This window comes from Rhizopus microsporus (genome assembly GCF_002708625.1).
Source record: "Rhizopus microsporus ATCC 52813 unplaced genomic scaffold scaffold_6, whole genome shotgun sequence".
NCBI lineage: Eukaryota > Fungi > Mucoromycota > Mucoromycetes > Mucorales > Rhizopodaceae > Rhizopus > Rhizopus microsporus.
Genome location: NW_019671921.1, coordinates 227,401 through 254,811, shown reverse-complemented (window position 1 = coordinate 254,811; position 27,411 = coordinate 227,401). Strand labels below are relative to the sequence as shown.

Genomic DNA, 27,411 nt, shown 5'->3' with positions numbered 1-27,411 from the left:
TTTTTTTCAAAACATGAAAATATTGATAGACTTTAACAAAGTATCAATATTTTATTTTTCATTTCTAAGCTTATTCATCTTTCATATACTCGACTATCACCAAAATATTACAACCAAATCATTATCATCATTATCATCATCATCCTTCAATCAGTCTATACAATCATTTCCTACTTTTAATCAATATACAATTCAATCTGATGAAAAGTACATCACCTTCTTTACGCACAGTGGCTTTCAAAATCAACTCATTCAAGGTACACTAGAAAAACTTTTTATTGTACCTTTTTTTTTTATTCTAATTATTTTTATAGTGGAAAACGGTTTATTATTAGCTTGGTATCTTAATCGGACTTTAATCTTACCTAAAGCTGTCCTTGGCGAATCATTTGGCTGGAACAGATTCAATAAGCTACAACAACATCACATCCTACGCGAGACAAACCAATGTATCAAAAAGACGAAATGTCCTAAACGATTTGCACTTGTATCCTTTGACCAATTGGTCGATTTGAGTTGGGCTAGACAACACGTCAGAATTATCGATCGAGAACAATCTGATCTTGCTTGGCTTCAACGTCGATTTGGCATTGAAACAAAAGATGGCATTCATTCTGAAGTGGGGGCTTTTGTGAATGGTGACATCCTTTTCTTTAAAGGTAAAAGCAACCCTTATCCCCAAAAGAGAGTTTACGCCACTCATTTATATATCAATAGATCAATCACGATATGATTGGCGATTCTTTGACACATCAGCCAAACATAGGTTTATGGGAAGATATAACGGTAGTTTGGAAATATCAGCATTGAGAGAAAGAAAAGAGAAATTGATCCATTTTACCAGTTTATTCGGGACTGGCAAATTCTCTATTAAAGATCCAAATGCTCAACAATTTTTTAATCAGCTTAGACGGACAATTACCTACAAACACCCAGCAGTTCTAAAGATGGCAGATATTGTGATTGATAGACTAGGTGGTGCTGGTAACTTTGTGGGAGCCCATTTGAGGTACCAGGAATAATCTAATTTACCAAAAAAAGATATTTATTTCAAATATAGAACGGCCGATGGATTATTTGTGGAAGCCATACCAGAAAACATAAACAATATCATTCAAAAGATAAACGTGAGCTCGTCATTCAATGAGCCACCGTCATTATCAACTTGTGTATCACTTGCTAAGCAAAATCAGACGACCCTCGTTTTCTTAGCAACGGACGCTGTCCGACCTAGAGATAATCCGATATTTCACGTTTTATGGCACCATGCACCCTGTACATTTACGCTGAACGATATACTTGGCCCAAAGGATCCATTATGGATTTACATGGACCAATACAAGACAAGGCACTCGGGTGAAAACATGCGAAAGTATTTGATTCCTCTCGTGGACGCATGGGTCGCTGGCAGAGGTCGGTATTTTATTGGATCAAAAGGATCGACCTTTTCAGGATATATTCGTCGACTGCATCAAACGTTCTGGTCGTTGTAGCTGGTTCTACTGACAACAAAATTGTACATACAGTGTAGTATATATATATATGTATTATTATTATTATGATGGTTTTAGATTGATAAAAACTGAGATGTTGCACAAAACATGCATGAGTTTATATTCAAATAAAGCTTCATTGTATGTTTTTTTTTAAAAAAAAAAGAAAAGAGGGAAGAGGGGTATATGATGAATACAGTAATATGCATAGTCCATCTACAATCTGATTAGACTCTATTGGACACATCTTTTCTTGTCTTGTTTAATTGCCCAATTCGGCAAGTGGCTATCTTGCTAAGGGGAGCATGAGGTCGTGCCACGACAGATAGATACCAATACATCAGGTTAGATATGATCACTTGATCATGTAATGATCGCTCAGGATTAGTTAATTTGTTATATGATAGTCGATATATGGCTCGTTCTGTATCCATAGAAAATCGTGTATCCGTACATTTCTTTTCTTTTCTTCTAAACAACTTGCTAAATCCACCCCTCTTTTTCTTTTTTCGCGTGGTAGACAAGGTTGCATGGCTTGTGCTGTATTGTGCATAGAGATCGACAGTCAAACTTAAGTCAATGGCTGAATCTACTTTTTTAAAGTAAAAGATGACCCCTGAGGAAGTTGATTTTTGAATAGGAGAATCTTTTTTTTTAACGTTAGCTTTACATTATATTTATTCTTTAAAACTCAACATATTACCTTTGTTATTCAAATCTTGAGCAGTAAACGAATAGCATAGTTTAGAACTTTTACGTTCAGTAGTTGTTCTCTTTTTGTTGGCAACACTGTATGTTGTCACATTCAATTCAATACATGATTGTCTAGTAAAATAAGTACATTATTGTGGTATATGTGTACGGACATACTGTGGGTATCTGGTTCTTTTATTCTTTTTGTTTTTCAAGGAATGACCAAGACTCATGTTCATGAAGAAAGAAAAAGGGAAAATAAAAAAAAAAGTTTATCAAGCAAACTTAAAGCTGTCAGTTTTGTCTATTTTTATGGCATCCGTAATTCAAAGGGAACTTCCTTTTTTGAAACATGCACAGAGCATCGATTCAAACTCAGTTTTATGATGACGACATTTAATTTTTTTTTCTTTTTTTCTCTCTTCTTTTTTTTTTTTTGAAAAGTTTAAATCAACGATGATGGATATTGATGTTGAAGCCATGCTTGATGCTCCTTACCAGGAGAAGAAGGTAAATGAATCAAAAAGATTACAAAAAGGAAAATCAAAACTTATTTTGTACCTGTGTGTTCTTTTAGGATGAAAGACCAGTTGAAAATGACAGAGACCGGTATGTTGCATTATTCTTTTGATTTTACTCATTACTTAACTTTTATTTAGCCATCGTAGTCCTCTACGCAGTCCTCATCGCCGCGAATCCCGTCATGAATCTCGCCATGAATCTCGTCATGAATCTCGTCATGATTCTCGCCGTCGCTACGACTCACGCTATGAATCACGTCACCGTCATTCTCGGTCACCCTCTCGTCACCGCTCTTCTCACCGCTCGAGTTCGAGAAGACATCGCTACTCTCGCTCGCCCAGCCGAGACCATCGCTACAGACGCTCACCTTCACGTGAATACCGTAGACGTAGAACCATCAGTCCTCCACCCAAACGCAGCCGGACTCCTGAGCGACCAAAACGTGATAGAAGAACCCGATCTCCTTCTCCCCCTGTGCCTGAAGAGGAACGAGATAGAAGAACCGTATTTGTAACCCAACTGGCTGCACGCTTGACCACACGTGAATTTGAAGAATTCTTTGCTCAAGCAGGTCGTGTGCGTGAAGCCAAAATCATTACAGATAGAAACTCTAGAAAATCAAAAGGGTACGTTTCACTAATAATTTGCATACATTGAAACTCATATATGTTTAGCTGTGGATATGTTGAATTTTATGATGAAACATCTGTACAAAATGCACTCAGCTTATCAGGCCAAAAGCTTTTAGGTATTCCAGTCATCGTTCAGTTATCAGAAGCAGAAAAAAATCGCTTGGCTATGGCTGCTCAAAGAAATGCGTAAGTCTTGCTATTGAGGTTGTATCTAGACTAACTTTTTTTTTTCTTTCTATAGAATGGGAGTTACAACTGAACCTTTATATCAAAGATTATACGTTGGCTCACTTCATTTTAGTTTAACAGAGAATGATGTTCGACAAATATTTGAACCTTTCGGTCCACTTGATTTCGTCAATCTTCACAAAGGTAAATCTTGTAATATTAGTGTTTTAGTAAATTAATATGGCTACCATAGATCCTGAAACAGGGCGTTCAAAAGGGTTCGGGTTTATTCAATATAAAAATGCTGCTGATGCTAAACAAGCTTTAGAAAAGATGAATGGCTTTGAGTTAGCTGGTAGAAATGTATGTCTTTCAAAAAAAAAAAGAAAAAAAAGAAATGCCTTAACCATTTTATAAAGTTAAAAGTAGGTCTTGTTACTGAAAAGTCTGGAACCACCATGTCTGCTTTTGGCCTTGATGACGAAGGTATGTGCAATGTCTATAAGGAGTATTGTATATTAACAAATTTAATAGAAACGGAAGGGCTGGCATTGAACTCGCTTTCTCGAGCAGAACTCATGGCCAAACTAGCAGCAAGAGACCCCGACACATCAAGCGTCAAACCTACCAAATCAACGAATACAATGTAAGTAAAGCATTGTTTCACGAATTATTTATTCTAACGCAACCTTGTGTATAGATTGAAGCCCAACATTCCTGCTGCTGCCACACGTTATGTCATGCTAAACAATATGTTTAACCCCAACGAGTAAGTGATGAGTCATATGCTTTACCATGTATTCATCTTTATTTTTTCTGTTACAGAGCAACAGAGCCAAATTGGGTAAGAGATCTTGAAGATGATGTTAAGGAAGAATGTGAAAAATATGGCCAAGTAGAGCATATTAAAGTCAATAGTGATTCCATGGGCGAAATATTCGTAAAGTTTGATAGTTCTAGATCAGCAGAAAAGGCGATTGCAGCATTGAATGGAAGATGGTTTGATGGTAGACAGATCACAGCTGCTTGTATCTCGGATGCTATTTATAATGCGAATGTCTAAGAGAGTCGATAAGAAAAAACACACATACACACATTTATAACTATTTCTCCCAATAGAAGTGACTCTTTGGATATTATTATTATCTTTCATGAAGCAAGAAATACATATTTATATAAATGCACATATACGGAAAAAGTTGTACTTACGATATCAGTACTATAGGGTTTTCATTCGCTAAAATAAAATAAAAAAAAGGTTTCAAAGCAAACAAAAAGCAACTGAATATCTCTCTCTCTTTTTTTTTTCTTGCAGGGAATAATTAAAAGACCTCTTTCATTCTATTGGGATAAAGTAAGTGCATTGGGAGATAATAATAATATATAAATAAACTCTCTATTTTTGACATCTTTCCCTTCTGTAAGAAGGGTAATATCTAAATTTACAAGACAAAAAATGACCTTTTTTGTTATACGAGCATAGAATTAAGGAGTAACCGAAAAGAAGGAGAAGAATACTTGACACTTACCTTGAAAGGAAAGCTTATTCTCTGCATTCGACTAAACTCACAACGATCGTGTCATACACTTACTATTTGGGTACGCGTGAGCAAAAAGAAAAAATTATGCAGCGGTTGACAGTTACAGAAAAGGGCTCGATAAAAATGGTAGGTCTGTGGTTCAAAAGAATAAATAAACTTTGTATGATGAAACAACCATCAAACTTGCCTGGTCTTTATTCCTCCGCCTCGTGCGCGCACGACCAAAAGTAACGTAATGTGTGTATATATATGTATATGTGTGTGCCCCCCTTAAGACTCTCCCTTATTTATTCCGTACCTGGGTACCCCCTCCTCTCAGTTTCTGTTCAACTTGTTTCGATGCTGTTGTTACTGCTATATATATAAATCAATTCCCTTTTTCCTTGTTATTGTCTTTTTTTCTTTCTTTTCTTTTTAAAAAAAGTATTCCAAAAAAAAAAACAATAGGTTGACCTAGAGTTTTTTATATTTCTATTTTCTTTTATCAAGTTTTTGTGTGAATAATATATCTATTATACGGCGTGCCGTTGTCATTTCTTCTTCTTTATATACATCTCTCTCTTTTTATATCTTTGGAACACCCGGCTTGCTGGTTTTATTAGACATTCTTTTTTATATACAACCCACCCCTTTTCACTCTCATTTCAATTAAAATGCTTTCATTAAACCCTGGTTTCAATTTCGCTACTGGTCCATTTGCTCAAGGCTTACAACCATCCATGCTACCCTTATATTCACCTGTAAATGATTTTGATCTGTTTGATAATGAAATAATGACATCTCAGGAGATGCCTTATCTCTATCAACAGCAACAACAACAACAAGTATTCGAACAAGGCTTGTCTTTGAATTCATATCCTTATCGCTTGTCGAACGAATTATATTATCAAAATCAATTTAGAGATGTAAATAACAGCATGTATAGTACAAAGCCAATCTACCACCAACATGTGAGACCAAGCTATCCAACCAGACAAGGTAAAAGAAAATGATTCAATAGATAATGTGTGTGCAGATAATTAACCAATAAAGTATAGAGATGGTAACGCCTCCTACAGTAGTTGCATCTGATGTTTCAGTCACAAGCTCACGGCTACTCTCGACTTCTCCTTATCTTTATCAACCTTATGGATCACGACGGGCCTCGATCAACACATGCCGTTCCGCCTCACCTACTGGTGAATCGAGTCCAGGCAGCAGCAGCAAACGATACGTCTGTCACTTATGCAGTAAACGATTTACAAGACCTAGTTCACTTACTACACATATTTACAGTCATACAGGAGAAGTAAGTTTTATTACTATATTGTGATTTAATTACTCATTTAATTATAGAAACCCTTCAAATGTCCTGTGGGCGAATGTGGCCGGCAATTCTCTGTGGTGAGCAATCTAAGAAGACATGCCAAGATTCATAATAACAACAATAATCGATAGCAGTTGAATGCATCATCTTTTTACTGATCTCGTTCTCCTTTTATCCTGCATTTTCTCTTCTTTTTTTTTTGCCACCACAAATTATAACCTGCCCTTTTCCCTCCTTATTCTGTAATAAAATCGTGTACACATATGTCCTCATGCTACTGGAAGAGGGAGGAGAGGCTTTGATTGCCTTTTTTCCTAAAAGTTGCCGATACCGTCTATATGTATTAAGCTTTGTTCATCTATGGTAGCATTGTGCATGTAACTTTGTTGTGAACCAAAAGGTGACACTGATCTTCTCCCCCATTCGAGGAGAAACAAAAATAGATTGTGTAAGACCAAGACGAAAATGAAGAAAAAAAAAGAAAAAAAAAAGCTTGTGGTAACGAAAAACAAGCAATACGGCATCTTTTCGTTATCATCCCGTTGAGCGTCATTGGCAGAAAATGGTCATATTGACCTGGTCTGTTACCAGACTTTTTTTTTAATTACAGATGTAATTGAATGTGAGCGTATGATTTGAGTTACCATGGAAATGAAAGAACCCTCCTCTGATAACACATATGGAATCACTTGATCCTCTTTGTGCTTTATTCAATTGAGTAAAACTATGTAAGCAAAAAGAAACCGAGTAATCAATAAAGATGTGCCATTCTATAAAAGTAAGTTATTACTACAAATGGGGCTTCCGATGGTTCATCATGACGATAAGGGCTTCAAAAGAAAGGGCACTGCCTCAGAATCTTTGCGGTTATACTGTCCGCGTGGAGCACAAGGGTCGATTCGTGCAATCCAAAGCTTCATGATTTAAACAACAGACTGCATTAATTCTCGCGACGATACTGTTTTTGTGTCGATGCGCTCTATGAGCTATTATCTCTTTATCATTATTTCGTTTAGTGCAACTTGTCGTAACGTTACATTTTTCATGATTTGTATTAAACATCCATCCACAGTGTGTCTTGTACCTTTTTTGTGTATAAAACCGGGATACATGCTGTTCAAGCATGTACTGGATTCAATGATGTGAATAGTAGAGAATACAAGTTTTTTTTTTTCTAAAGAAAAATAAGAAGGAAAAAAAATCAACATTTGATGCAAATGGTGCACATCCCATTTACATTGTTACCATTGGCAATAGCCCATTCTCACTCTCTTTTTTTTTTTTTTATATATGTCACAAACGGAAATCGTGGCTTTGTTTGTCACATAACATCAATGGATTATTAATGGCACCAAGTTTAACAAGGATGAATGAAGTTAAAAAGACAGAGAGCGAGAGATGGCAACTAGTCTCTTTGACAAAAAAAAATAATAAAGAGATTGAAATTTATCAGGAGCAAATATCATTCATATCCTCTTGCTATTGCATTGTTGATCCCCAATGAAGCCAAAAAATGAATGGCGCCTACAATAAATATCCGGTACACAATGTTTAAACATAATCATGAGTTCACAATGTCCAACGAGGGGAAACATGTTTGTCTTACGCTCATGCGAATTTACCAAGCAAAATTTCCAAGACTGGAGTAATTATGTGTTTGGGAAATATCACACCTCATTTTGTTTTAGTGTATACACTTAACCAATTAAAGAACAAGGCTTGTTTTTTTGTCAACAAGTTTCAAGAATAATAGTACTAGTCTTTTTCGCGCTCACATCTCTATCATCATCTGACGAGCATGAGGGTCGACCTTGTATCGTTGATCTGCACTGGTTCTGATACGTGTAGTTGTGATTTATCAACATTTTATGAGTTTTACATTCAAGAGCGAGCCTTGGCACACATCATTGCTTGGCACATATCACTGCTTGGCAAATCAAACGACAAAAGAGAGCGAAAAACGATTCGTCCTTGAGGAGTTTAGTTGTATAAACCAAACACGACCTTTCCGTTTCCTTGGCAATCTGCGCAGCAATCTTGCGCAGCAGTAAGAAATAAAGAATAGTCTGCACATATCTTCATTATGGATCGACTGCGGGATTCAGGGACGTCACAAGAAAAGATTGACTCATCAGTTATCATCTGTCTTTGCTTAGCTCCTCTTTTCCCTCGAATGTCAAATTATCTCACGGGTCAAATATATATGGAGAAATGGATCAAACTTTGCGAGTGCAGACAAGATGTAGTTTAATAAAAAAAAATGAAGTTTTATTCGATATATCGTGCAGGGTTATGAACAAGGTATCTTTACACGCTATTTACAAGATGAGGATGGCTGTTATTAGGAACAGTAAACCATCTCCATCCTTTATTAAACAAGTCATTCATAAGCTATAATATACAAATGTGTTCAGCATGCTTTATATCTTTTTTTTTATAGTATACCTTGAGTCTAAGGACAGTATCCTTATGAACTTTGTATCTATCTGGTATAAGCCAATCGGGTATCATATCTTCTTCTATTTCGTCTACAACGTCATTTCCTCCTACTTGTCCTTCTTGTTGTTGTTGTCTCTGAAGCAATCGTTGCTGCCGCAACTCATTATCATGTTGCATTCTTAATTCTTGCTGTGGGGTCGGATCTGTTTGCATGGTATCTAAATATGCTCTAAATTGTTCACCAGCCTCATAGACCATCATACACATCTCTTCCACCTCCACAGGCCGACCCGCAGCCAGGCAGAGCACAAGTAAATCATGAGCGTTCCCCGAAACAAGTGCCTCACGCACACATTCCTCAAAGGTCCCGTCCAGGTTAGACTCCAAGTACAGACTGGTCACTTCAAATAACTGGCCAAAGTAGCTGGCAAATCGTGTGCGTATGAATTTATTCTCATCTACCCCTTGCGAACAGTGCATACGCCAGACCCAGGTAAATGATCTTGGTAAAAAGGGAGCAAGTGGATATTTGGTACTTCTTCTTCTATATCTCTACATATAAAGTCAATCGTATGAAACAGAGCCTTGATCTTACTTACTGGATCATGCAACACTCGTATAGAGGCTGTATGTAAGTACCGCGACCGTACCTCAAGCGAGAATCGAGCATAGTCATGTTCTGCGTCTGTAGGTAAGTCATATGATAGTATGCGTTCTACTGTCAACTGCTGTAAGGTCGCCAAGAGATCGCTAAACGTGGCTTTCCGTTCAGTAATGGGTAAATCTTGGACTTGATCACAAATGAACTGAAGTGCCTGCATGGCAAATTGTGTTTTATGTTTTTGTCGTTCTGATGAGGAAAGTGATTCAAATGAAACAAGTAATGAACTGACACTGTAATGAAAAGGAAAATGGCGCTTTATGAAATGTTTTGTGTGGCGTTTCAGAGGTAATATGGATAATAAGATGGTAAGGTCTTGGTATTCCAAGTAATTGAGAATGGACCAATAAAGTTCTACAGGCAAGAGTTGAAGCATGATGTATTTTTCAAAAATAAAAATAAAAAAAGAAAAGAAAAAGAAATGATGTCCTTTTTATGCAACACCGTACGTCACCTCCCCTCTTTCTTTCTTTCTTTCTTTCTTTCTTTCTCTTTTTTTCTCCTTTTCTATTGAATGAATAGGCTTGTCGAGTTTACTGGGGAACAAAGAATATCTGATATAGTTCTTTTTTTTTTTTATTATATTGAATTTATTCAATACAATCAATAAAAATTAGACTAATAATGAAATAAAAAAAACTGTCAACTTGCATGTATAATTCTTTGTTCTATGGCTTGGTGATAACTGTCTGTCTCTGTCTCTGTCTCTGGCTCTCTCTAGAATGAGTGACTTTGATTTTTTTAAGAACAGCGATCTGATACATTGTTGCATAATAGCAGTAAATTCCCTTGTAGTAGTTGGCATGGATCAAGCGCGGTATATGATAATAACAACACAGCAAGTTGACTCATGATGCATGAAAAGATACTCTTTATTTGGGCATTCAATGTTTTTCTTTCTTCAAAAGGTGTAAAATGACGCTATGTGAACATTACCTGATAACCATCCAATCAAAGGTCAACATTACACATCTCCTGGAGCTGCACTTTACTGATAAACAAACATAAATGATTTTCCTCTTTTTTTTTTTTTTTCTCACTTCTTTTCTCGCAGACAAATACACCAATGTCATTTGTTGAAACAGTCGAATTAAAGCATCGACGCTCTCACCTTTCACTCGATAACACCATTGAATCAGCCGTCTTGAAGGATGATCCATTATGCTTGGAGAAACAAAAGATGACGGATGATTATATATCAAAAACATTAAAGGGACGGAGAAAACTACAAAAATTCTACAAGAATCAAAACGAATTGATCGATTCCATGCTTACTGCCTTGGATAAGAATACTCAACAACAAGAAGAAGAAGAGACAAAACAATTGCTCAAGGTAAGATAAAGATATGAAAAGATAGAAATGATATTTAATTCTTTGAAAGTTAAAAATTGCCATCTATGGCTCTGTTGTGGCCAACGTGCTCTTATTTGTACTTCAGCTCGTTGCTGCCGTCAGTTCGGGTTCACTTTCGATCTTTTCTACTATGGCTGATGCATTTATGGATCTCTTGAGTTCAACTGTCCTGTTGTGGGCATCGAGACAAGCCAATAAAACAAATTTGACAAAGTATCCCGCTGTAAGATATCATACGGCATGCAGCAAAAAAAGAAAACCTAACTGCTTATAGGGAAAATCACGTATGGAGTCAGTAGGCATCATCATATTCTCTTGCTTAATGTCATGTGTAGCCTTGTTTTTGATTGTAAAAGAAATCATGATAAACATTTTTGTATCTAATGTATTTCGTTTTAGATTGAGTCTGCTCAAAAGCTTGTGGAAAACGACCATTCTCCCGACTTGACTTATTTAGCCATTGGATTCGTATCGTCAGCATTAGGTACATTTTTATATAATTTATACAAAAATAGAAGCATTATACCATGTTGATATAATCTAAATTATTATAGCGGTTAAACTTTTGCTATTCATTTACTGTCAATCGTTATCTAAATTCAATTCCGCAAAGGTCTTGGCTCAGGATCATCGAAATGATTTGTTGGTTAATAGTTTAGGATTGACAACAGGTGTCGTAGGCAGCCGAGTCGCTCCATGGGTCGATCCAGTAGGCTCTATCATTATTGCGCTGATCATTTTATACAGCTGGGCATCTACATTAATAGGTAACACACACACAAAAGTCAAAATGAGCGTTACTTTTTACACTTTCTTTTAGAGCATATTCCGATGGTAGTTGGCAAAAGTGCGGATACGCAATTCTTAAACATGATTACTTATATTGGTATATATATTGTCATAGAAACCATACCCATGACAACATTTTTTTAAAAGACATCATCTTTAGCTTTGACACATCCTGGAGTAACCATGGTGGATACATGCCGAGCTTATTACGCGGGCAACAATCTATTTGTGGAAGTCGACATTGTCCTACCACCTACGATGGAGTTACGTGAATCACACGATATAGGTGAAGCATTGCAAACTAAACTAGAGTCTTTGCCTGATATCGAGAGAGCCTTTGTCCATGTGGACTATGAAACATCACATAAGCCAGAGGTAAAAAGCGAACAAAGTACCAATATAGTACACTAATTATATATATTCAGCATCAGAAATCAAAATAACCTCAAACAGTCTTGGGGAGAAGTGTGATTGACGTCGTTTTTTTTTTGTTGCCAATCCATATATGGGATAAAGGGGAAAAAGTAACTTTTTTAAATAAAAATAGTCTTTTTTCTTTCTCTTTCTCTCTCTCTCTCTCTTTTTTTTTTTTATTTCATGCCCATCATTCATGATGAATATGCAAGATTCAATTCAAAGCGACGCTTCACTTTTTGGTAATATTTATGCAGTAAAGGAAAAAAAAAATTAATATATTTATTTTGATAGATAAGCCAATATCCATTATTTTATTTCATTTATCAATGAGTCATTATATTCCATTGTTTGAACAAGCAGGAATTGATCTTGGACGGTATTTATTAATGAAGGACCCCAAAGATTTTATAAGCATTGGTATTCGCGATCCTGGTGATCTTGACATACTCATTACTTGCTCAAAGGCTCTGGCAGCACATATAGTCCATAAAAGGATGACATCTGAGGAAACAATAGTTGAAGAAGAAGAAGAGGATCTTCATAGTTGTAAATCGAGCCACACTATGAATACAAATAGTGGTGGTACGGATGACATATACATTACTTCATGTCGACCATCAATCGTTAAAAGGGCTATTGATGCATACAACCATAGTAGCTCATCTACTATCATACCCACCGTTCAGTCCAATACATCATCAGGCGCCATGATCGGAACTGTTAGATACCGACAACAGAGTACAAATAAACAAAATACCAGCAGACCACTTTCGATGCCAGTCCTTCTGCCTTCACATACGCCTCCTCCTGATTATTACTTTGATATGACATTCAGTAAGAGATTAGAGAGATGCAAGTCCATGATATTCCCTAGAGAGGAAGAAGGCAAAGAGGAGCTACCACCATATACTTGTACAGTCTATAAAATGGGTTATGTCCATATCAAAAAAGAGTTTGATGCTCCGGATGTACGAACAAAGTGGAGGGTGTGGAGGTAAATGACAACATCATGAATATCCTAGATGTATATATATATATATATATATATATTCTGATGTCTCTCTCTATAGAAAGCTCTATGTGGAACTATGGGGCACTGTACTACGAGTTTATCGTACTGCACCGCCTAAAGATAAAGTAGATTATTACTATACATTTGGACCACTTAAAGCTCCATATTACTATTATCACAAATACTACTATACGCCTATCTTGACACTCTCCCTTGCTGGTGCTGAAGCATCAAGAGCCCTGGACTATTTAAAAAGACCCAATGTACTCCGACTGACAACTCAAGAGGGACCTCAACTATTATTAAGATTATCTTCACATGTAGAAATGATATCATGGGTGGAACATCTTCAAGCGGGTAAATATATAAAAAATGAAAATTATTAAAACATTTATCCAATAAGCTTTTATTGTAGCTATCAATATATCACTTGATCTTGAGGATCGTCCTATGCCCAAGTTTATCACTTTACCCATTCGTAGCTTGACTTCAGGCACTTTGGACTCTAGGACAATTGAATTGGAAAGAGCGAGGGAACAAAGGAGGAGAGAACAAAGAGAGATACTTATCTGATTTACTATTATTATTATTGTTATATATATTTGTATAAAATAAACACGTGTGTGTATATGTGTATGTATTCCATATTAAAAATCGCAAATCTATTATAAGTTATAGGCATTTTTTTTATCATTATGTTATAGGAATGTAGCTTCTAGTCTATGTCATTGTATACATTGACCTACAGAAAAAACACTATTCTTTTAATGTGATGCGCCAGAAGAACTCATATGAGCTTATTTTCTACTTCTCTGTATACACACACATGATACTTTTTGAAAAGATCTCAGTCACACGACTTTAAATCGTACTTTACCTGTTTTGTCACAAATAGACATGTTGTGACAGGTTCACTATCTCACATTTACACCAGGTCTCAGTAGATCATTATTTACTCCAACATGACCGAGAATAACAGAGAGGTTACTTCTGTTATGGTTCATACTACCTTTTTGAATAATGTAATCGAACGAGACTAGAGGGTTTTACTCGTACACCTGTTAGGTTTGTGAATGAATAAAGTCGTCTTTTCAAAGGATATTGAATCAATAAATACTCTTTGCACTCTGTGAGCATTACCTCGCGCATAACTATATAAAGTAAAAGACACTGAATGCGTCAGGATTTGGGCTATACCACAACAACAAGAGACTTACCACTGCTCTATCCCCAGGCGTTTGTTATTTCAATTGATATCTATTGAATAGACTCCAGTATCATTCATGTCGTTGAGACAGACGGTTTTTCATAATGTACCCATTTTATATTCAATCGTCCATCCATAGCTTACCTTATATCAGCATATTCACAAGTTTACTGTCTCGTAATTCAAAGGTACAACTCCAGCATTCACCCATTTCCCTCCAATTGATATACATCATCATCTCTAATGCAACCCTTAGGGCCCTACATCACAATAACCTGATGTGATCAAAGTAACTATTCTTTTCGTTCTAATGTATACGCATGACTTTTTTTTTCATAATTTTTTTTTCTCTCTCACATGAGCATAAACTGGGTGCTTTTCCCTACTTTGTATAATGTGATCTTGTTTGTTATGCTTTCTTGTTTCTTATGTCTAGCCCGAGTGAGATCTTGATAGTTCATAATTTACCTAATCAAATATAGTAATTTACAGGTGAACACTTCGGGAAAGGAGAGGAACAAGTTTTGTTGACCTAAACAAAAAAGACTCCTTTGAACGTTGTTTTGCTTCAACTTTTGTGGTTCTTATACATCCTATCTATGTTATAAATATGGAAATGGGATGTCGCTTTTATATAACGAAGACCAAAGAATGAAAAAAAAAGAGAGACAAACTTTTACAGAACGAGTTCCGCTTTTCACTTCAGAAACACAAATGATATACCCTCGGGTATGTTCGGCAATGGTAAACAAGACAAGTAATTGACATGTACAGACAATTTCCTGTTTGTATCTCAAAATTCTTTTTCTACTTTTATCTGTATTCATTCAAGAAGCATTAGCAATGATATCTGTTCGTGTCACACTCTCAAATATATTTATATGTATGTATACATACCATAGCTCCTTTTGCTCTTGCATCAAAGATTGAATATAAAAGATGTTTATTCGATAATTGAGATGAAAAAGCATACCAGTCAAGAGAAAAGGAAAGGTAAAAAGGAAAAAGAAAGCTCATAGATCATTGTGCGTCCGTTTGGTTTGTCATAAAATAGTGGAGTATGAAGTCACTAGTATCTGTTTTTATACATGTAAAAACAAACAAAACGAATAGATTAAAGCAAGAATAAGAGAGTGAATGTTCATCAGGATGACCTTGGCTATAGATTCATACCCATATGAGTGTGCTAATACAAAAGATTATAACTTATTATTCGAGAAGGAAGGCACATGTTATCATTTTTTTTATCGAGAAAATTTTTTTCATTTTTTTAATTTGGGGGACCCTCTTGTTTTTTTATGATATTTTATAGTCAAAAGAATGACAACTTACCCTCCTTTAGAACGAATGATAAGTAGAGCCTTTGTTCTTTACGTATCTGTTCGTGTGTTTTTAGTACGAATTGCTAAAAAGACCCATATTGATCATGAATAATGATTCAAACAACTTTTAATTTCATTTTTTTTCGTTTTTATTTTTTTATAAAAAACAAGAGGAATATAAACCTAATAAGCTATTAACTGATGACGGTAGGATCCTATAGATGGTACATGCATTCTCCCTTCTATGCTCATATCCTATCCTTTTCCCTTGTTATTTAACATTTTTTTTAAAAAAAAATAGCTTTTTTCATAAGGGGGACGAGGGAGACGCGCTCAATTTTTTTTTATTTTTTTACAAAAAAAACAACAAAAAAATAAAAAATTCAAGCGGTCAGTCTGATTGGTTCATATTATAATTTTGAGAAACTGATTATAAAAAGGATGATTTTCCCTTCCCTTTTTTTTTCTCAACTCTTTTCGTTTAAGAAACTATGGCCGCTACTAAAAAGTCTACTACTACCTCTACTACTACCTCTACTACTACTTCTACCAAGAAGTCAGATCATCCTACTGTAAGTTCATTATTACTTTGGTACATGTCTATGTGAATGCGTGAGAGCTTATCTGTTTATTTTTATATGTAATATAGTATGAAGCTATGGTCAAAGGTAAAAAGGAATTATTATAGATTGAAGAAAAGTTTAGTAGCTTATTTATTTATATAGCCGCTATTCTCGCATTGAAGGAACGTAAGGGTTCTTCTAGACCCGCTATCAAAAAATACATCTTGGCCAACTTCAAGGTTTCTCCTGGTGCCCACTTTGATACCCAAGTTGCTGCTGCTATCAAGCGTGGCCATGCCAAGGGCATCTTTGAACTTCCTAAGGGTAAAGTATATTAAAATATGTGCGATGATATGTTACAGCGTAACTGATATATATATGAATTGGGTAGGTCTTTCTGGTACCGTCAAGTTAAACAAGACAGAAAAGAAGGAGGAAACAAAGAAGCCTGCAAAGAAGGAAGCTACCAAGAAAGAAACATCTCCCAAGAAGGAAGCCTCTCCCAAGAAGGAAGCCCCCAAGAAGGCTGCTGCCAAGAAGAAGGCTACTCCCGCTACTACTGCTGCTACTGCTACTACCAAGAGAACTGCTGCTGCTGCTGCAAAAAAGGCTGAAGAAGCTAAAAAGACTGAAGCCAAGAAGCCTGCCGCAAAGAAGGCCGCTGCCCCTAAGAAGGCTGCTGCTACAAAGAAGGCTGCTGCTCCCAAGAAGGCCTCTCCTTCCAAGAAGAAGTCTACTACTGAAAAGGCCAATGTCAAGGCTCCCAAGAAGAAGACTCCTGCTCCTGCTAAGAAGGCCGCTGCTGCCAAGAAGGCTGCTGCCACTAAGAAGGCCACCCCTACCAAAAAGGCAACCACTGCTTCCAAGAAGAAGGAGACCAAGGCATAAGTTGAAATCATTTTGATTGATCCCAAACCTTCCCATAATTTCACATCATATCCTCCTTTTCTCTCTATTTTTTCATTACCCCCTTTTCTCTTAAAGAATTTTCCCCTTGTAATTATAATGACTTTGGGATATTTGTTTATTTTTGTACAGTTTATTGAAAAACATAGCTTCAAACTACTTTTAATAAAAAAAAACGGCTTGAAAAAATTTAAAAAAAAAGTACGCGTTTTGAATTTTTAAAAAATTAACAAACTTTTATTGATGCATCATGATTACACTCTAGTTCATTAACGTGATCCAGTGTAGTCACCGTGACATTGTTACTGATCTCAAAGCTTTGGACATCAATGTCGTCTACACAGGAAATATATAGTAATCGTTTTGGTTCCTTGGAAGTAGCCACAGTTAGCTGCAAAGATACCACCGAAAGGTTGATCTAGGTCTACATTTGGCCAAGCCAGATGGGCCTCCATAGGGTTAATAATAATCAGGTAGCCTTGACCATTAGTAGATCATCGGGAAGGCTTCGCGCTGATGGTTCTAAGGGAGATCAAGTGATGAGTGATCGAGACTACATCATAATCCCTAATGCTGTGTGTGGATAAAACAGTCATGGTTGAAGAATCTTGATGAAAGCCGAAAAGGGTTCCGAATAACGCATCTGTTGCTGCTGATCCCAAGCAAGGGAAAGTCAGAATGGAGTCGCCGTATGGATCAAAGCTGAGGATACGACACACTGCTGAAGCTTTGCAAATTATAGCTTATGATTTGTCGAGGAACTGGAGCGCACCATTACGTGTATTTTTTGCTGTTGGACGTAATACTGACGTTGAGTGGTGAAAAATATAAAATGACGATGTCCGTCTTGATCCATAATAAAGAGGGTTATATAGAGACTCATTATGTCTATACTTCTTCTTCTTTAGTTATTTAGATTATATTACAAGGTGCAATTGCATGTTTTTGTTCACCGTATTCACAGAAAGCGGAGGTGCTAATGAAAGATTTTTTTTGTGACATTGGAACCCTTTTTTTTTTGTATTTTTTGATCTGTCACATTGTGGTACAAGAAAGGATATAAGAAAAAAATGCCCGGCTCAATATTGCAATGGACTTGATCATGATTTATGGGTTATTACCAATGAATTTAATTGTTGACTAGACATAATCATCAACAGTAAGATAATTTAAATGAATTGTACTTCCGCTAAGCTCAGTTACTAAGGTGATTCATAGATCGTTCTTTGACAGCACTTTTTGAAGACAGATCTATTCAGGTACCTGTGCCTTTCAGCAGATTTACAGGGGGGCGAGAAAGAGATTTTCTTTAACCATAACCATGTCTATATTTAGGAAAATACCATATTCTTAGTACTATAATAATGTTTTTTGTAAAAAAAAAGCGCGTTTCAAAATAAATGCAGTACTAGCCGTAATGTATATATACAAATGTGTGCCTCTTGACGGTAAAAAAGAAGGCAATGTATGTATTTGCATTTATTTTGAAAACGATATAAAGATCTCCTCTTATCTTGTCCATGTTTCCACAGATCCATCTTCTTCACCAAAAAAGGCTTTTTCAGCCATATGGCAGAATAATCCAACTTCATATACGCCTGTTAACATCTTGAGTTGAGCATATATCGTGTAAGGGTCCATAATGGGCCCAAAATGAGCATCGATGACAAAGTTGCCATTATCTGTAACTACAGGTCCAGCCTTATTGACTGCCATACGCAATGTTGCTTTGATAGGTTTGCTGCTCAGATTGTTTTCAATCACCTTTAGGACTGACTTATATGCCATAGGGACCACTTCGATTGGCACACCCTTTACCCAATTTGTACCCAATAACTTGGATTTCTTTCTATAATCTATATAAATAACATTGATTTAATAAACTTCGCTTGTTTACAAGATATCATCATTTACCTGCAACAATGACAAATTTTTTTGCTGCTTGAGCTACTAACATTTCTTGGAATTGACACGCTCCCCCACCCTTAATAGCGTTCAAACCCTTATCTACTTCGTCCGCACCATCGATCGTCACATCAATCTCTGGGTATTGTTCGAGGCTTCCCAATTGAAGACCACCTTCCAATATCAAAAGTTTACTCTGAAATGAGGTAGGGATATAGACAATATGCTTCAATTCTGGCTTTTGCAATATACGTTCAACCACATACACGACGGTTGAGCCAGAGCCGATACCGACCACCTTGTGTTCGGGTAAGATATATTCATCTACTGCAGAGTAAGCCGCCTGTCTTTTTCCTATTTCAATAGAAGAGTCTGCCATTTTAATATGATTCTACAAAAAAGGGAAAAGAAGAAAAGAATCAAAAAATGCAATAAAAAAAGATTAAAATGATGTAGGAACAAAGTCACCATGACAAACAAGCCCAGATGATCTTCACGTGATGGCCACTTTAAAATACAGTACGGCTTAGCAATGCTTCCCCTTTTTTCTCGATACATGGATTTCTTGGAGAGCTTTGTTAGTCTTTACTACTGAGATGTACTAAAGAGAGTAAAAGAAGATGAAATACTTCCTGCATATATGGTACATGGTTATAAGGATACTATATCTGTCGTGTCATCTACTAGTGAAGATAAGATACAGCTTGAAGCAATAAGTGAAATACTTTGCTTTATATAAAACAAGACCTTTAAACCAGATCATGTAAAAGTATTCAATATGAATGAAGTAAATGATTTGGACGAATGGTTGATGAAGAATACCTTTCACTTGCGAAACAAAGCTCAATAGAGTTAAAAATGGGGAAACCAAGATTACTCAACAGTATACAAATAATAAAAAAATGACCCCTACGAACAGTTTTTTTCTTTCTCTAATTGACGCACATAAAAATAAAAAGCTTATCGTTGAAAACATACAACATAGAGTATCATTTCTCTTTGTCTTTTACATTCTGCCTGCGCGTCTGAATGGTCGCTGTTTTAATTTTTCTCTCTCTCTCTCTAGAGTGCTACACACCTCGAAACTTTTTTTCTTCTTCCTTTGATACAAAAGAGCAAATATGGTAGAACGTAAATAAATAAATCATACAACAACCACAATCATAATTACTGATTTTATTTAAACTAGCAACTAAAGCATCCGGCTTATTGTCTTTGGATGGTAATTATATTATATATTTAAGGTCTAAAGTTTGACATCATCTATTTATATGTAGTATTAAGCTTAATCAATGAGTCCCGCATGACTTATGGCTTAAGACATCAAGACTATCAACGATACCGGTAATAAGATAGCTACTACATAAAGCTTGGTTCCAACATTTATTTTAGTGAATACTGTACCAATCGCGTTCGTCGTCTTCGCCAAATTTTAAAATTAAGTCAATCAAACGACAAAAAGGCTAATGTTTGCAAACCTTTACCAAAAGAGTTTCATGATAACCGCTATCTCCAACTTTATGTGTATGAAACCGAACGAGCTTGGGCTTATGCTATGGAATTAAAGCAAGAATCAACCAATAGTATGGAAACTCGTCAGAGACATCATCTTGTCAAGAGGTTAAAAAGAGCAGCTCAGCATGCTTCATTTCTTTATGGCCTTTGTGAACAACAAACTGTGGACAGTAAAACTGTTTTTGACGTCAAGGTATGTGTGGTTATCATGTGTGTGTATATATAAAACTAACGCTTGGGGAATAAGGCCTATGCTGCACTTATGAAGGGTTATCTCCTTTTTGAACAGCAACAATGGAAAGGTGCTATTGACCAATTTGTAGAAGCAAGGTAAGTTATTCAATTATGCTTGACAAAGCAAACTAAGTGTATTATATGTAGAGCTATCTATGAGTTATTTGCACAATATAATAGTAATGCTCAACAAGAGGCTTTGTACTATGCTGCTATTGACGAAATTGATCCCAACATTCGTTTCTGTGCTTATAGACTTCAGATGAGCACACATGATGCTGAAAGTGTAGCAAAGGCTCATCCTCGTACGAATGAATTGAACCAGGAACTATCAAAATTGGTTGAGGATCAAAGCGATTCATGGACAGGAAGAGTTGTCGAATGGCATGGAAGAGAGTTTACTATCAAGAACAAGGCCTTGTCAGAAGCAGTAACAAGAGCAGAAAAGGAAAATGTTTGGACAGAATCAGAAAAGATGGTGAAGAGAGCTTTGAAAGAGAATCAAGAAGCTACAGCTAAAGTGACGTCGACTAAATCAGAAAAGACAAGCAATGACCTCAAATATTTGTTTACGTTTGTCGAATACCATGTATTTGTTTCCTTGATTCGACGTAGCTTGAGTCAGCTTGATGAGAATAAGGAAAAGCATGAACAGATGATCAAACTCTATGACGATATTCTAAAGGTAAATAGAAGAATGCTCATTTATAGATGACCGCCTATAACACAAGTGATATAGAACATCGAGTGTATTTGGGAACTGCCTTTTGTTAAAGACGATATCAGTTTTGACTCGGAATTAAATACCTTGACCCTTTACTACAAGGGATGCAGATGCGTACAGATCGCTATGATATACGAAGCAGCAAACAAGATTCCAGAATCTCTTGCACTTTATCAGCGTGCACAGACGTATACAGTCCAGGCCAAACAATCACTTGTACAACTTGGTGCATTTTCAAAAGATGCACTGATCCAAGTAACTGAGCAAGACATACAGCAACTGGATCAAACGATAAGAACTGGAATCTGGAAGGCTCGTGCTGCATGGCATCTTGAACATGAGAATGAATCAATTACAGATAGAATGAATCAGCTCAACTTGAATAATGACCTTTTGATTGATCACTTGGATACATATCCAAGTCATATTCACCGTCTTGTAGAATTCCCACCTACTTTTCAACCTGTTTCGTGCAAGCCATTCTATTTTGACTTGGCAGCCAATTATATTAAATATCCTGAACAGTCTATAGAAGAGCGTACAGAAAAGACAGCCAGTGGCATATGGGGTCTTTTTGGAAAAAGATGGTAGTAAAATGATTAAAGAAATTGCAAAGACTTTCTTATGCGGCCTTTTAAATAAAAATGGGGGAAAATGGTGTACCTTTTCCCTCTTTCTCTTTTTTTTTTTCTTACGTTCCTTCCTTTCTTTTTAATATATATAATAATTAAAATGGATCATGCCGCACATGATGAATCTCTTAATTCTGCTTGGCTTCATGGATCTTTGACTGAAGAGCAACTAGCACAACTAACACCAGAACAATTAGAAAGGTAGAAAAAAAAAAACAAACAGAGATAAAGGAAGGATCAGATGCTCATATGTGTGTGTCCTTTTTTAGATATCAAAAACAACTAGAATATAACAATGAACATAAAGGTTTAGCTTCGATCATATCCTTAACTTTTGAGTTTACTAATTATATAAACATTAGGACATGAAGCTCAGCATGAGTTGATGGCCTTTATATTATTGTTTGCACTCTTTGCATCACAGTTTGTAATCTTGTATTGGAAGAAAAAGCATTACAAATCATATCAAGCTATCAGTCTAGGGGGATTATACACCTTTCCTCTACTCTTTGGTATCTATGGTGGATGGCATCGATTTATAGTGATTTGGGTTGTATTCTCTATAGTGAATGGTTATGGTAAAAGAGAGAAAAAACATCATTCTATATATAATAATAACAACAACAATACGTATAGTCATCTATAAGGCAACTAGACAACCATTAGAGGCAATGACACCAAGAATGGTATATAAATGGTATACGGTAGTTTATAATACATCCTTTGTGATTGGATTAATTGGATACATCATCATCCTCGGTGTATTTTTCGGATTTGCAGCTCTCTTTTCAGCTGGACCTGGTGTGATGCAAACAGGATTACTGATGTTGAGCTATGGCCTTTATTTTGGAGTACTAGGAAGAGATTTTGTAGAGATTTGTACGGATAGGATGGCGGCAACGATTGGATATTACTCAAAAGAGGGGTTACCTAACAAATACCTGGGAGAAGGTATTTGTGCTGTATGTGGATATGGTACTTCTGTTGCGCCTGGCATGGTTGAAAAGCCAATGTTTGAGGATGATCCTGTTCACCAGTTGACGTGTAAGCATGTATTTCATGAAAAGTGTATACGTGGATGGGTTTTGATTGGCAAAAAGGATATTTGTCCTTATTGTAAAGAAAAGGTCAATTTGAATGAATTCAAGCGTAATCCGTAAGTTGACGAGATGTGATGTGAACATTAAGCTCATTTTTTTTATTGTAGATGGGATACACAACAGCAACTTTATCTTAATTTGTTAGATGGTGTAAGATATTTAATCGTCTGGCAACCAGTAAGTTTTTAATATTTATTAATTTATATATAAAATAGATCATTCATACTTTCTTTATAGATCATCTTTGCAGCAGTTCACCTATTTTACTATTTATTTGGATTAGAATAACAACAATAAAACTGATCATTATTGTTGCATGATATTTTTGCATAAAGTGAACAAAAAAAAAAAGGACAGCAAAACAGCGCTCAATTTGTATGATTAAAACTCAAATAACCTTATTTTTTATTTATTCCGGCTTACTTTCTTCTATTTTTCTTTGTTTCTTCTGTTTTTCTTTTTCTTTTTTTCTCTTCTTCTTCTTTATGTATAACGGTCAACAAGATAAAAAGCAGGTAAAGAACACAACTGCCTTTTTACCTCCTATACAGTCAAATAATGTGGATATTGGTCAAAAGCGAACGGTACCTTGGTTACAAGAAGATAATAGAGAAACTAAAACACCAAAAATAGAAGAAAAGCATATTCAATATAGTAAAAAAAAAAAAATACTCTAAAATATATACATATATACTAAGTATTTTTTTTTTTCTTTTGTTTGACATTTCAAACAATAGCCTCATCAGGTAAAAAAAACAAGCTTTAATAATTTTTTATTTTATTTACATGCAAAATCTTAGATAAAAGGCCTTTCGTGAAACCAACCATGATTCAACACCAGCAACCACAACAGATGCAAGTATCTCAATTAACAAACCAACAGCAACCCTCCTATACAGCGATATACAATGACCAGGCCATCATTCATCAAAGAATGAATAGACCTAAACTTAAGCTTGACGATTTCAATATATCACGCACACTAGGCACTGGATCATTTGGTAGAGTTCATTTGATTCAATCCAAAGTGAATGGAAGATATTATGCGATGAAAGTGCTCAAGAAAACAGAAGTTATTCGATTAAAGCAAGTCGAACATACAAATAATGAAAAACATATACTCGAGTCAGTGGCTCATCCGTTTCTTGTCAACATGTGGGGTACCTTTCAAGACTGTCATAACCTCTATATGGTCATGGATTATGTGCCCGGTGGTGAGCTGTTTAGTGTCCTCAGGCGATCTCAGCGTTTTCCTGATCATGTGGCTAAATTTTATGCGGCTGAAGTTATTTTGGCAATTGAGTATTTACATAGAAAAGATATGATTTATCGAGATTTGAAGCCAGAGAATCTATTGTTAGATGCTCAAGGACATATTAAGATCACAGACTTTGGTTTTGCAAAGTATGTACCAGATATCACTTGGACACTATGTGGCACGCCTGATTATCTAGGTAATAGATTCACTACCTGTGTTTATATCATGTTTATTAACCCCACCTATGTATAGCACCAGAGATAATCCAATCAAAAGGTTATGGTAAAGCAGTCGACTGGTGGAGTTTAGGTGTACTCGTCTATGAAATGTTGGCAGGGTAATCATAATAATGAATCTGACATTATAGTAACTAATGCCTCGTTTCTATAGTTACCCACCTTTCTTTGACGACGATCATTTAAAACTCTACGAAAAGATCTTGGCCTGTAAGATCAAATGGCCGCAGTATTTTGATCCAAACGCCAAGGATTTATTGAAAAGATTATTAACACCCGACCTGACCAAACGATTCGGTAACTTGAAGGCAGGAACAGATGATATCAAACGCCATCCATGGTTTGCAGGAGTTGATTTCAATCGTATATTAGCACGTCAGATCAGAGCTCCTTATATTCCTCAAATTAGAGGTGAGGGTGATGCAAGTCATTTTGATAAATATCCAGAAACTCAAGAACAATACGGTGTGGTTGATCAAAATGATCCTTATAGACACTTGTTTCCTGATTTTTAACAATAAAAATTTATTTAATTGTATAGTGTATTAATTACAAATGATCTTTATTTCAATAGTATTTGTTTCCATAGACACCTTCATGAACAAAACTGGGAGCAGGTGGTCTCATAAATGGGGTATCCAATATGACTGGATTAGCCAGCGATCTATCCATCGTCACCTTGGTATTCCCCTGTATCTCTCTTGTCCACCAACCTAAGCGTAACGGTCGACCTTCCAGAGAGAATCCTTGTAGGGCAAATATGGCAGTGGTAGCATTCGCGTGTGTATCGATTCTATTGTTTTGGATTACTTCTTTAATCCTGTTATTATTATCATTATTATTTACGTTATGATTGCCGTTCTTTTCTTTATGATTATCTCGTGGTTGTGAACAATACCATGATGTTGTAATAAGGATATAATTTCATGCCCTATAATTTGGTGTTGGTACAAAAATATAATGGATCATGCTATTACTCACTTGTTGCTTGTTTTGGTAAATTTTTTATGTATATAACTGTATGATAGAATGGTGTTTGTGCAAATATGTCCTCATAAGAAATACCTGATATGGCAGAATCACTTAGAGCAGATGAAGATGACCTCCTGGATCCTATCGTGCTCTTGTCATCTTCCTCACTTTCTTCCTGTAAAGTAAGGTGCACAGGATTAGAAAAGAGGTGCTTTCCATTCATTTGATCCATCGCTTGTAGAGCGTCAATCTTTGTCGAAAACGTGACAATACCATAAAAGTGATCGTTCTCATTCATAACACAAGTATCACTAAGGGAAACATAAGGTGAGAAAAAAAAAAATTTTTTTTTTAGTATAGTTTACATTGCGCCTAGTGACTCGAAAGCTTTGAATAAATTGGATTCTGTAATACTTGAATCGAGTGGATCAACAATAATGTTTGTGTTTGCATAATTCCAGTCGATGGATATAATCTAATGAATATGCTTAATATTTAATTTTTGTGTTTCCATCAGTACGTTACTTGGTTGTGTATCGGTCTCCCGTTCATCATATAAAATGCCTGTTCGGCTGCTTTGTGATCATAAAATTCTATTAATACACACTGTAGCTAATTAAGTATTAGCATCTTGACTATCTCCTTAAACATAAGGGGTCAAAGATAAGATATTGATCTTATCTTTAATCCTCACAATTTCATTGATTGTTTAAATCTTTAAGAGTTGTACAAAGTGTGGGAAAACTTACATTTTTTAAAGTTTTTATGGATTGAATAGGAGATATGACATTCATTATTGCCTTGATGTCTTGCACAGTCACTTTGTCTGATAAGTTGCGAATGATTAATGAAGTATCCATTAAGAAAAGTAAAGAAGAAGCGGAAGAAGGGAAAGAAAGACAAGAAAAACAAAATATACAAGCTTAGTTTGTGTGTGAAACTGTCCTTTCTGGGTTCAAACATTAATTGAAAAGGGAACTATTCCAAATGTGTCGTCTGTGATATCACTATCGTATTCTCACCCTTTTAACTTTTTTATTTAGCATAAATGTCTCTCCTGAGAAACACAAATAGATAGATTTGCTACTTTTTATAATGGACAAGAACTCATCTTATTGCTTTCATTGTTCTTCATTACTTATACTTTACAAAAATGACTTTCAGGGGCTTAGTATGCTCCGTAAAGTATCGTTTAATTGGAATGGATCAACCAATCATGGTCTAAAAAATAGGGAGGATAATGCCCTTGTTAACCTTGTTTTTTTTTTATTAGTTCCAAATGTTGCATTAACAAATGCCTTCTGATATAGTGGTTGTTTGTCTGATGTGATTCTTGTATAGCTCCATACAGGCAAGTATGGACATCATTTTTATAATAGCTGATTGGTCATGAAGAGCCCATATGCTTTTTACAGGTACACCACGCTTTACTTTGTGTATCGAGGAGCACAGCCTTTTTCCCGTGCTTTTTATATTTTTAAGAGTATTTTATGAGTTCAGCACAATAATTATAATGCATAATTGTCTGCTGTCATCCTAGAGAGCGACTTTATGAACTAACAATAAACTATCAACGTAATGGGGGCCCTTCATTCTAGGGTTTCATTTCTTAGGATGCCCTATTATGCCAAACCAAAGCCCTCTTGATGGCAAAGATAGACCAAGTACCCTAGGTCTAACTAATCGTCTAGAGTGACATTTTCTGATAAATAACGCTCCAAACTAATTAACCAAATCTGAAAAACAACTGCAGCTACCTCAAGGATACCAAAGGACAATTCTTGTTATTCTTGTCCACGTAAGATTACAT

At 35.8% G+C, this 27,411-nt stretch overlaps 13 protein-coding genes across 13 annotated transcripts; 9 read left to right on the top strand and 4 right to left on the bottom strand.

Moving 5' to 3' along the window:
- Window positions 1–13: 13 nt before the first annotated feature.
- On the top strand, window positions 14–1,493 carry RHIMIDRAFT_236483 (uncharacterized protein; the record flags this gene model as incomplete). The annotated part of the gene is made up of 4 exons (XM_023608564.1): window positions 14–257; window positions 315–659; window positions 718–1,009; window positions 1,061–1,493. The coding sequence occupies 4 exons, from the start codon at window positions 14–16 to the stop codon at window positions 1,491–1,493; spliced, it is 1,314 nt and encodes a 437-aa protein (XP_023467124.1).
- A 146-nt stretch (window positions 1,494–1,639) lies between these two features.
- On the bottom strand, window positions 1,640–2,456 carry RHIMIDRAFT_279302 (uncharacterized protein). The gene is made up of 3 exons (XM_023612830.1): window positions 2,364–2,456; window positions 2,197–2,318; window positions 1,640–2,139 (listed from the first exon to the last, which is right to left on the bottom strand). The coding sequence occupies exons 1-3, from the start codon at window positions 2,417–2,419 to the stop codon at window positions 1,721–1,723; spliced, it is 597 nt and encodes a 198-aa protein (XP_023467123.1). The 5' UTR covers window positions 2,420–2,456; the 3' UTR covers window positions 1,640–1,720.
- Window positions 2,457–2,642: 186 nt separating this feature from the next.
- On the top strand, window positions 2,643–4,571 carry RHIMIDRAFT_236481 (splicing factor, CC1-like protein; the record flags this gene model as incomplete). Its single annotated transcript, XM_023608563.1, has 10 exons — window positions 2,643–2,696; window positions 2,764–2,795; window positions 2,846–3,334; window positions 3,383–3,526; window positions 3,582–3,712; window positions 3,762–3,871; window positions 3,928–3,994; window positions 4,043–4,154; window positions 4,209–4,277; window positions 4,334–4,571. The coding sequence occupies 10 exons, from the start codon at window positions 2,643–2,645 to the stop codon at window positions 4,569–4,571; spliced, it is 1,446 nt and encodes a 481-aa protein (XP_023467122.1).
- A 1,517-nt stretch (window positions 4,572–6,088) lies between these two features.
- Window positions 6,089–6,486, top strand: RHIMIDRAFT_201038 (uncharacterized protein; the record flags this gene model as incomplete). Its single annotated transcript, XM_023606502.1, has 2 exons — window positions 6,089–6,337; window positions 6,385–6,486. 2 exons carry the CDS (start codon window positions 6,089–6,091, stop codon window positions 6,484–6,486), a joined length of 351 nt encoding a protein of 116 aa, XP_023467121.1.
- A 2,176-nt stretch (window positions 6,487–8,662) lies between these two features.
- On the bottom strand, window positions 8,663–9,831 carry RHIMIDRAFT_236479 (uncharacterized protein; the record flags this gene model as incomplete). The annotated part of the gene is made up of 3 exons (XM_023608562.1): window positions 8,663–8,746; window positions 8,801–9,346; window positions 9,394–9,831. The coding sequence occupies 3 exons, from the start codon at window positions 9,829–9,831 to the stop codon at window positions 8,663–8,665; spliced, it is 1,068 nt and encodes a 355-aa protein (XP_023467120.1).
- Window positions 9,832–10,475: 644 nt separating this feature from the next.
- Window positions 10,476–12,120, top strand: RHIMIDRAFT_279287 (uncharacterized protein). The gene is made up of 8 exons (XM_023612829.1): window positions 10,476–10,788; window positions 10,838–11,032; window positions 11,084–11,158; window positions 11,209–11,293; window positions 11,364–11,576; window positions 11,630–11,695; window positions 11,759–11,973; window positions 12,024–12,120. Exons 1-8 carry the CDS (start codon window positions 10,522–10,524, stop codon window positions 12,039–12,041), a joined length of 1,134 nt encoding a protein of 377 aa, XP_023467119.1. The 5' UTR covers window positions 10,476–10,521; the 3' UTR covers window positions 12,042–12,120.
- Window positions 12,121–12,190: 70 nt separating this feature from the next.
- Window positions 12,191–13,985, top strand: RHIMIDRAFT_291147 (PH domain-like protein). Its single transcript, XM_023613790.1, has 4 exons — window positions 12,191–12,254; window positions 12,307–13,009; window positions 13,086–13,384; window positions 13,443–13,985. The coding sequence occupies exons 1-4, from the start codon at window positions 12,209–12,211 to the stop codon at window positions 13,598–13,600; spliced, it is 1,206 nt and encodes a 401-aa protein (XP_023467118.1). The 5' UTR covers window positions 12,191–12,208; the 3' UTR covers window positions 13,601–13,985.
- A 2,052-nt stretch (window positions 13,986–16,037) lies between these two features.
- Window positions 16,038–17,208, top strand: RHIMIDRAFT_279285 (uncharacterized protein). Its single transcript, XM_023612828.1, has 4 exons — window positions 16,038–16,128; window positions 16,206–16,224; window positions 16,282–16,443; window positions 16,511–17,208. Exons 1-4 carry the CDS (start codon window positions 16,048–16,050, stop codon window positions 17,005–17,007), a joined length of 759 nt encoding a protein of 252 aa, XP_023467117.1. The 5' UTR covers window positions 16,038–16,047; the 3' UTR covers window positions 17,008–17,208.
- A 1,201-nt stretch (window positions 17,209–18,409) lies between these two features.
- Window positions 18,410–19,382, bottom strand: RHIMIDRAFT_225522 (ribose 5-phosphate isomerase). Its single transcript, XM_023607529.1, has 2 exons — window positions 18,940–19,382; window positions 18,410–18,881 (listed from the first exon to the last, which is right to left on the bottom strand). Exons 1-2 carry the CDS (start codon window positions 19,307–19,309, stop codon window positions 18,535–18,537), a joined length of 717 nt encoding a protein of 238 aa, XP_023467116.1. The 5' UTR covers window positions 19,310–19,382; the 3' UTR covers window positions 18,410–18,534.
- Window positions 19,383–20,043: 661 nt separating this feature from the next.
- RHIMIDRAFT_119650 (uncharacterized protein) lies at window positions 20,044–22,067 on the top strand. The gene is made up of 7 exons (XM_023605387.1): window positions 20,044–20,061; window positions 20,120–20,152; window positions 20,208–20,274; window positions 20,323–20,638; window positions 20,693–20,775; window positions 20,827–21,364; window positions 21,419–22,067. Exons 1-7 carry the CDS (start codon window positions 20,052–20,054, stop codon window positions 21,992–21,994), a joined length of 1,623 nt encoding a protein of 540 aa, XP_023467115.1. The 5' UTR covers window positions 20,044–20,051; the 3' UTR covers window positions 21,995–22,067.
- A 4-nt stretch (window positions 22,068–22,071) lies between these two features.
- Window positions 22,072–23,505, top strand: RHIMIDRAFT_214202 (uncharacterized protein). Its single transcript, XM_023607265.1, has 6 exons — window positions 22,072–22,236; window positions 22,305–22,342; window positions 22,398–22,613; window positions 22,672–23,191; window positions 23,243–23,312; window positions 23,373–23,505. Exons 1-6 carry the CDS (start codon window positions 22,136–22,138, stop codon window positions 23,421–23,423), a joined length of 996 nt encoding a protein of 331 aa, XP_023467114.1. The 5' UTR covers window positions 22,072–22,135; the 3' UTR covers window positions 23,424–23,505.
- Window positions 23,506–24,069: 564 nt separating this feature from the next.
- Window positions 24,070–25,144, top strand: RHIMIDRAFT_201169 (Pkinase-domain-containing protein; the record flags this gene model as incomplete). Its single annotated transcript, XM_023606509.1, has 3 exons — window positions 24,070–24,589; window positions 24,646–24,730; window positions 24,784–25,144. The coding sequence occupies 3 exons, from the start codon at window positions 24,070–24,072 to the stop codon at window positions 25,142–25,144; spliced, it is 966 nt and encodes a 321-aa protein (XP_023467113.1).
- Window positions 25,012–26,486, bottom strand: RHIMIDRAFT_279280 (uncharacterized protein). Its single transcript, XM_023612827.1, has 6 exons — window positions 26,351–26,486; window positions 26,127–26,213; window positions 25,967–26,076; window positions 25,611–25,912; window positions 25,476–25,560; window positions 25,012–25,422 (listed from the first exon to the last, which is right to left on the bottom strand). Exons 1-6 carry the CDS (start codon window positions 26,459–26,461, stop codon window positions 25,197–25,199), a joined length of 921 nt encoding a protein of 306 aa, XP_023467112.1. The 5' UTR covers window positions 26,462–26,486; the 3' UTR covers window positions 25,012–25,196.
- Window positions 26,487–27,411: the final 925 nt, after the last annotated feature.

What these genes read in the sequence shown, in the direction of transcription:
- RHIMIDRAFT_225522 (XM_023607529.1), bottom strand. Translation starts at nt 19,309, where the DNA reads ATGGCAGACTCTTCTATTGAAATAGGAAAAAGACAGGCGGCTTACTCT. An exon ending in AAAATTTGTCATTGTTGCAG is followed by an intron (nt 18,882 to 18,939) that starts GTAAATGATGAT and finishes TTATTTATATAG; the next exon opens with ATTATAGAAAGAAATCCAAG.
- RHIMIDRAFT_279285 (XM_023612828.1), top strand. Translation starts at nt 16,048, where the DNA reads ATGGCCGCTACTAAAAAGTCTACTACTACCTCTACTACTACCTCTACT. An exon ending in CATCTTTGAACTTCCTAAGG is followed by an intron (nt 16,444 to 16,510) that starts GTAAAGTATATT and finishes TGAATTGGGTAG; the next exon opens with GTCTTTCTGGTACCGTCAAG.
- RHIMIDRAFT_291147 (XM_023613790.1), top strand. Translation starts at nt 12,209, where the DNA reads ATGATGAATATGCAAGATTCAATTCAAAGCGACGCTTCACTTTTTG. An exon ending in AAGCGACGCTTCACTTTTTG is followed by an intron (nt 12,255 to 12,306) that starts GTAATATTTATG and finishes TTATTTTGATAG; the next exon opens with ATAAGCCAATATCCATTATT. An exon ending in ACAAAGTGGAGGGTGTGGAG is followed by an intron (nt 13,010 to 13,085) that starts GTAAATGACAAC and finishes CTCTCTCTATAG; the next exon opens with AAAGCTCTATGTGGAACTAT.
- RHIMIDRAFT_279287 (XM_023612829.1), top strand. Translation starts at nt 10,522, where the DNA reads ATGTCATTTGTTGAAACAGTCGAATTAAAGCATCGACGCTCTCACCTT. An exon ending in GTGTAGCCTTGTTTTTGATT is followed by an intron (nt 11,159 to 11,208) that starts GTAAAAGAAATC and finishes ATTTCGTTTTAG; the next exon opens with ATTGAGTCTGCTCAAAAGCT. An exon ending in ATTCGTATCGTCAGCATTAG is followed by an intron (nt 11,294 to 11,363) that starts GTACATTTTTAT and finishes AAATTATTATAG; the next exon opens with CGGTTAAACTTTTGCTATTC.
- RHIMIDRAFT_119650 (XM_023605387.1), top strand. An exon ending in GACCAATTTGTAGAAGCAAG is followed by an intron (nt 20,776 to 20,826) that starts GTAAGTTATTCA and finishes TATTATATGTAG; the next exon opens with AGCTATCTATGAGTTATTTG. An exon ending in TCTATGACGATATTCTAAAG is followed by an intron (nt 21,365 to 21,418) that starts GTAAATAGAAGA and finishes CAAGTGATATAG; the next exon opens with AACATCGAGTGTATTTGGGA.
- RHIMIDRAFT_279280 (XM_023612827.1), bottom strand. Translation starts at nt 26,461, where the DNA reads ATGGATACTTCATTAATCATTCGCAACTTATCAGACAAAGTGACTGTG. An exon ending in TTTACCAAAACAAGCAACAA is followed by an intron (nt 25,561 to 25,610) that starts GTGAGTAATAGC and finishes ACCAAATTATAG; the next exon opens with GGCATGAAATTATATCCTTA. An exon ending in AAAAGAACGGCAATCATAAC is followed by an intron (nt 25,423 to 25,475) that starts GTAAATAATAAT and finishes CCAAAACAATAG; the next exon opens with AATCGATACACACGCGAATG.
- RHIMIDRAFT_279302 (XM_023612830.1), bottom strand. Translation starts at nt 2,419, where the DNA reads ATGAGTCTTGGTCATTCCTTGAAAAACAAAAAGAATAAAAGAACCAGA. An exon ending in AAAAGAACCAGATACCCACA is followed by an intron (nt 2,319 to 2,363) that starts GTATGTCCGTAC and finishes TTATTTTACTAG; the next exon opens with ACAATCATGTATTGAATTGA. An exon ending in TCAAGATTTGAATAACAAAG is followed by an intron (nt 2,140 to 2,196) that starts GTAATATGTTGA and finishes TTAAAAAAAAAG; the next exon opens with ATTCTCCTATTCAAAAATCA.
- RHIMIDRAFT_214202 (XM_023607265.1), top strand. Translation starts at nt 22,136, where the DNA reads ATGGATCATGCCGCACATGATGAATCTCTTAATTCTGCTTGGCTTCAT. An exon ending in ATATAACAATGAACATAAAG is followed by an intron (nt 22,343 to 22,397) that starts GTTTAGCTTCGA and finishes TATAAACATTAG; the next exon opens with GACATGAAGCTCAGCATGAG. An exon ending in ATTTAATCGTCTGGCAACCA is followed by an intron (nt 23,313 to 23,372) that starts GTAAGTTTTTAA and finishes CTTTCTTTATAG; the next exon opens with ATCATCTTTGCAGCAGTTCA.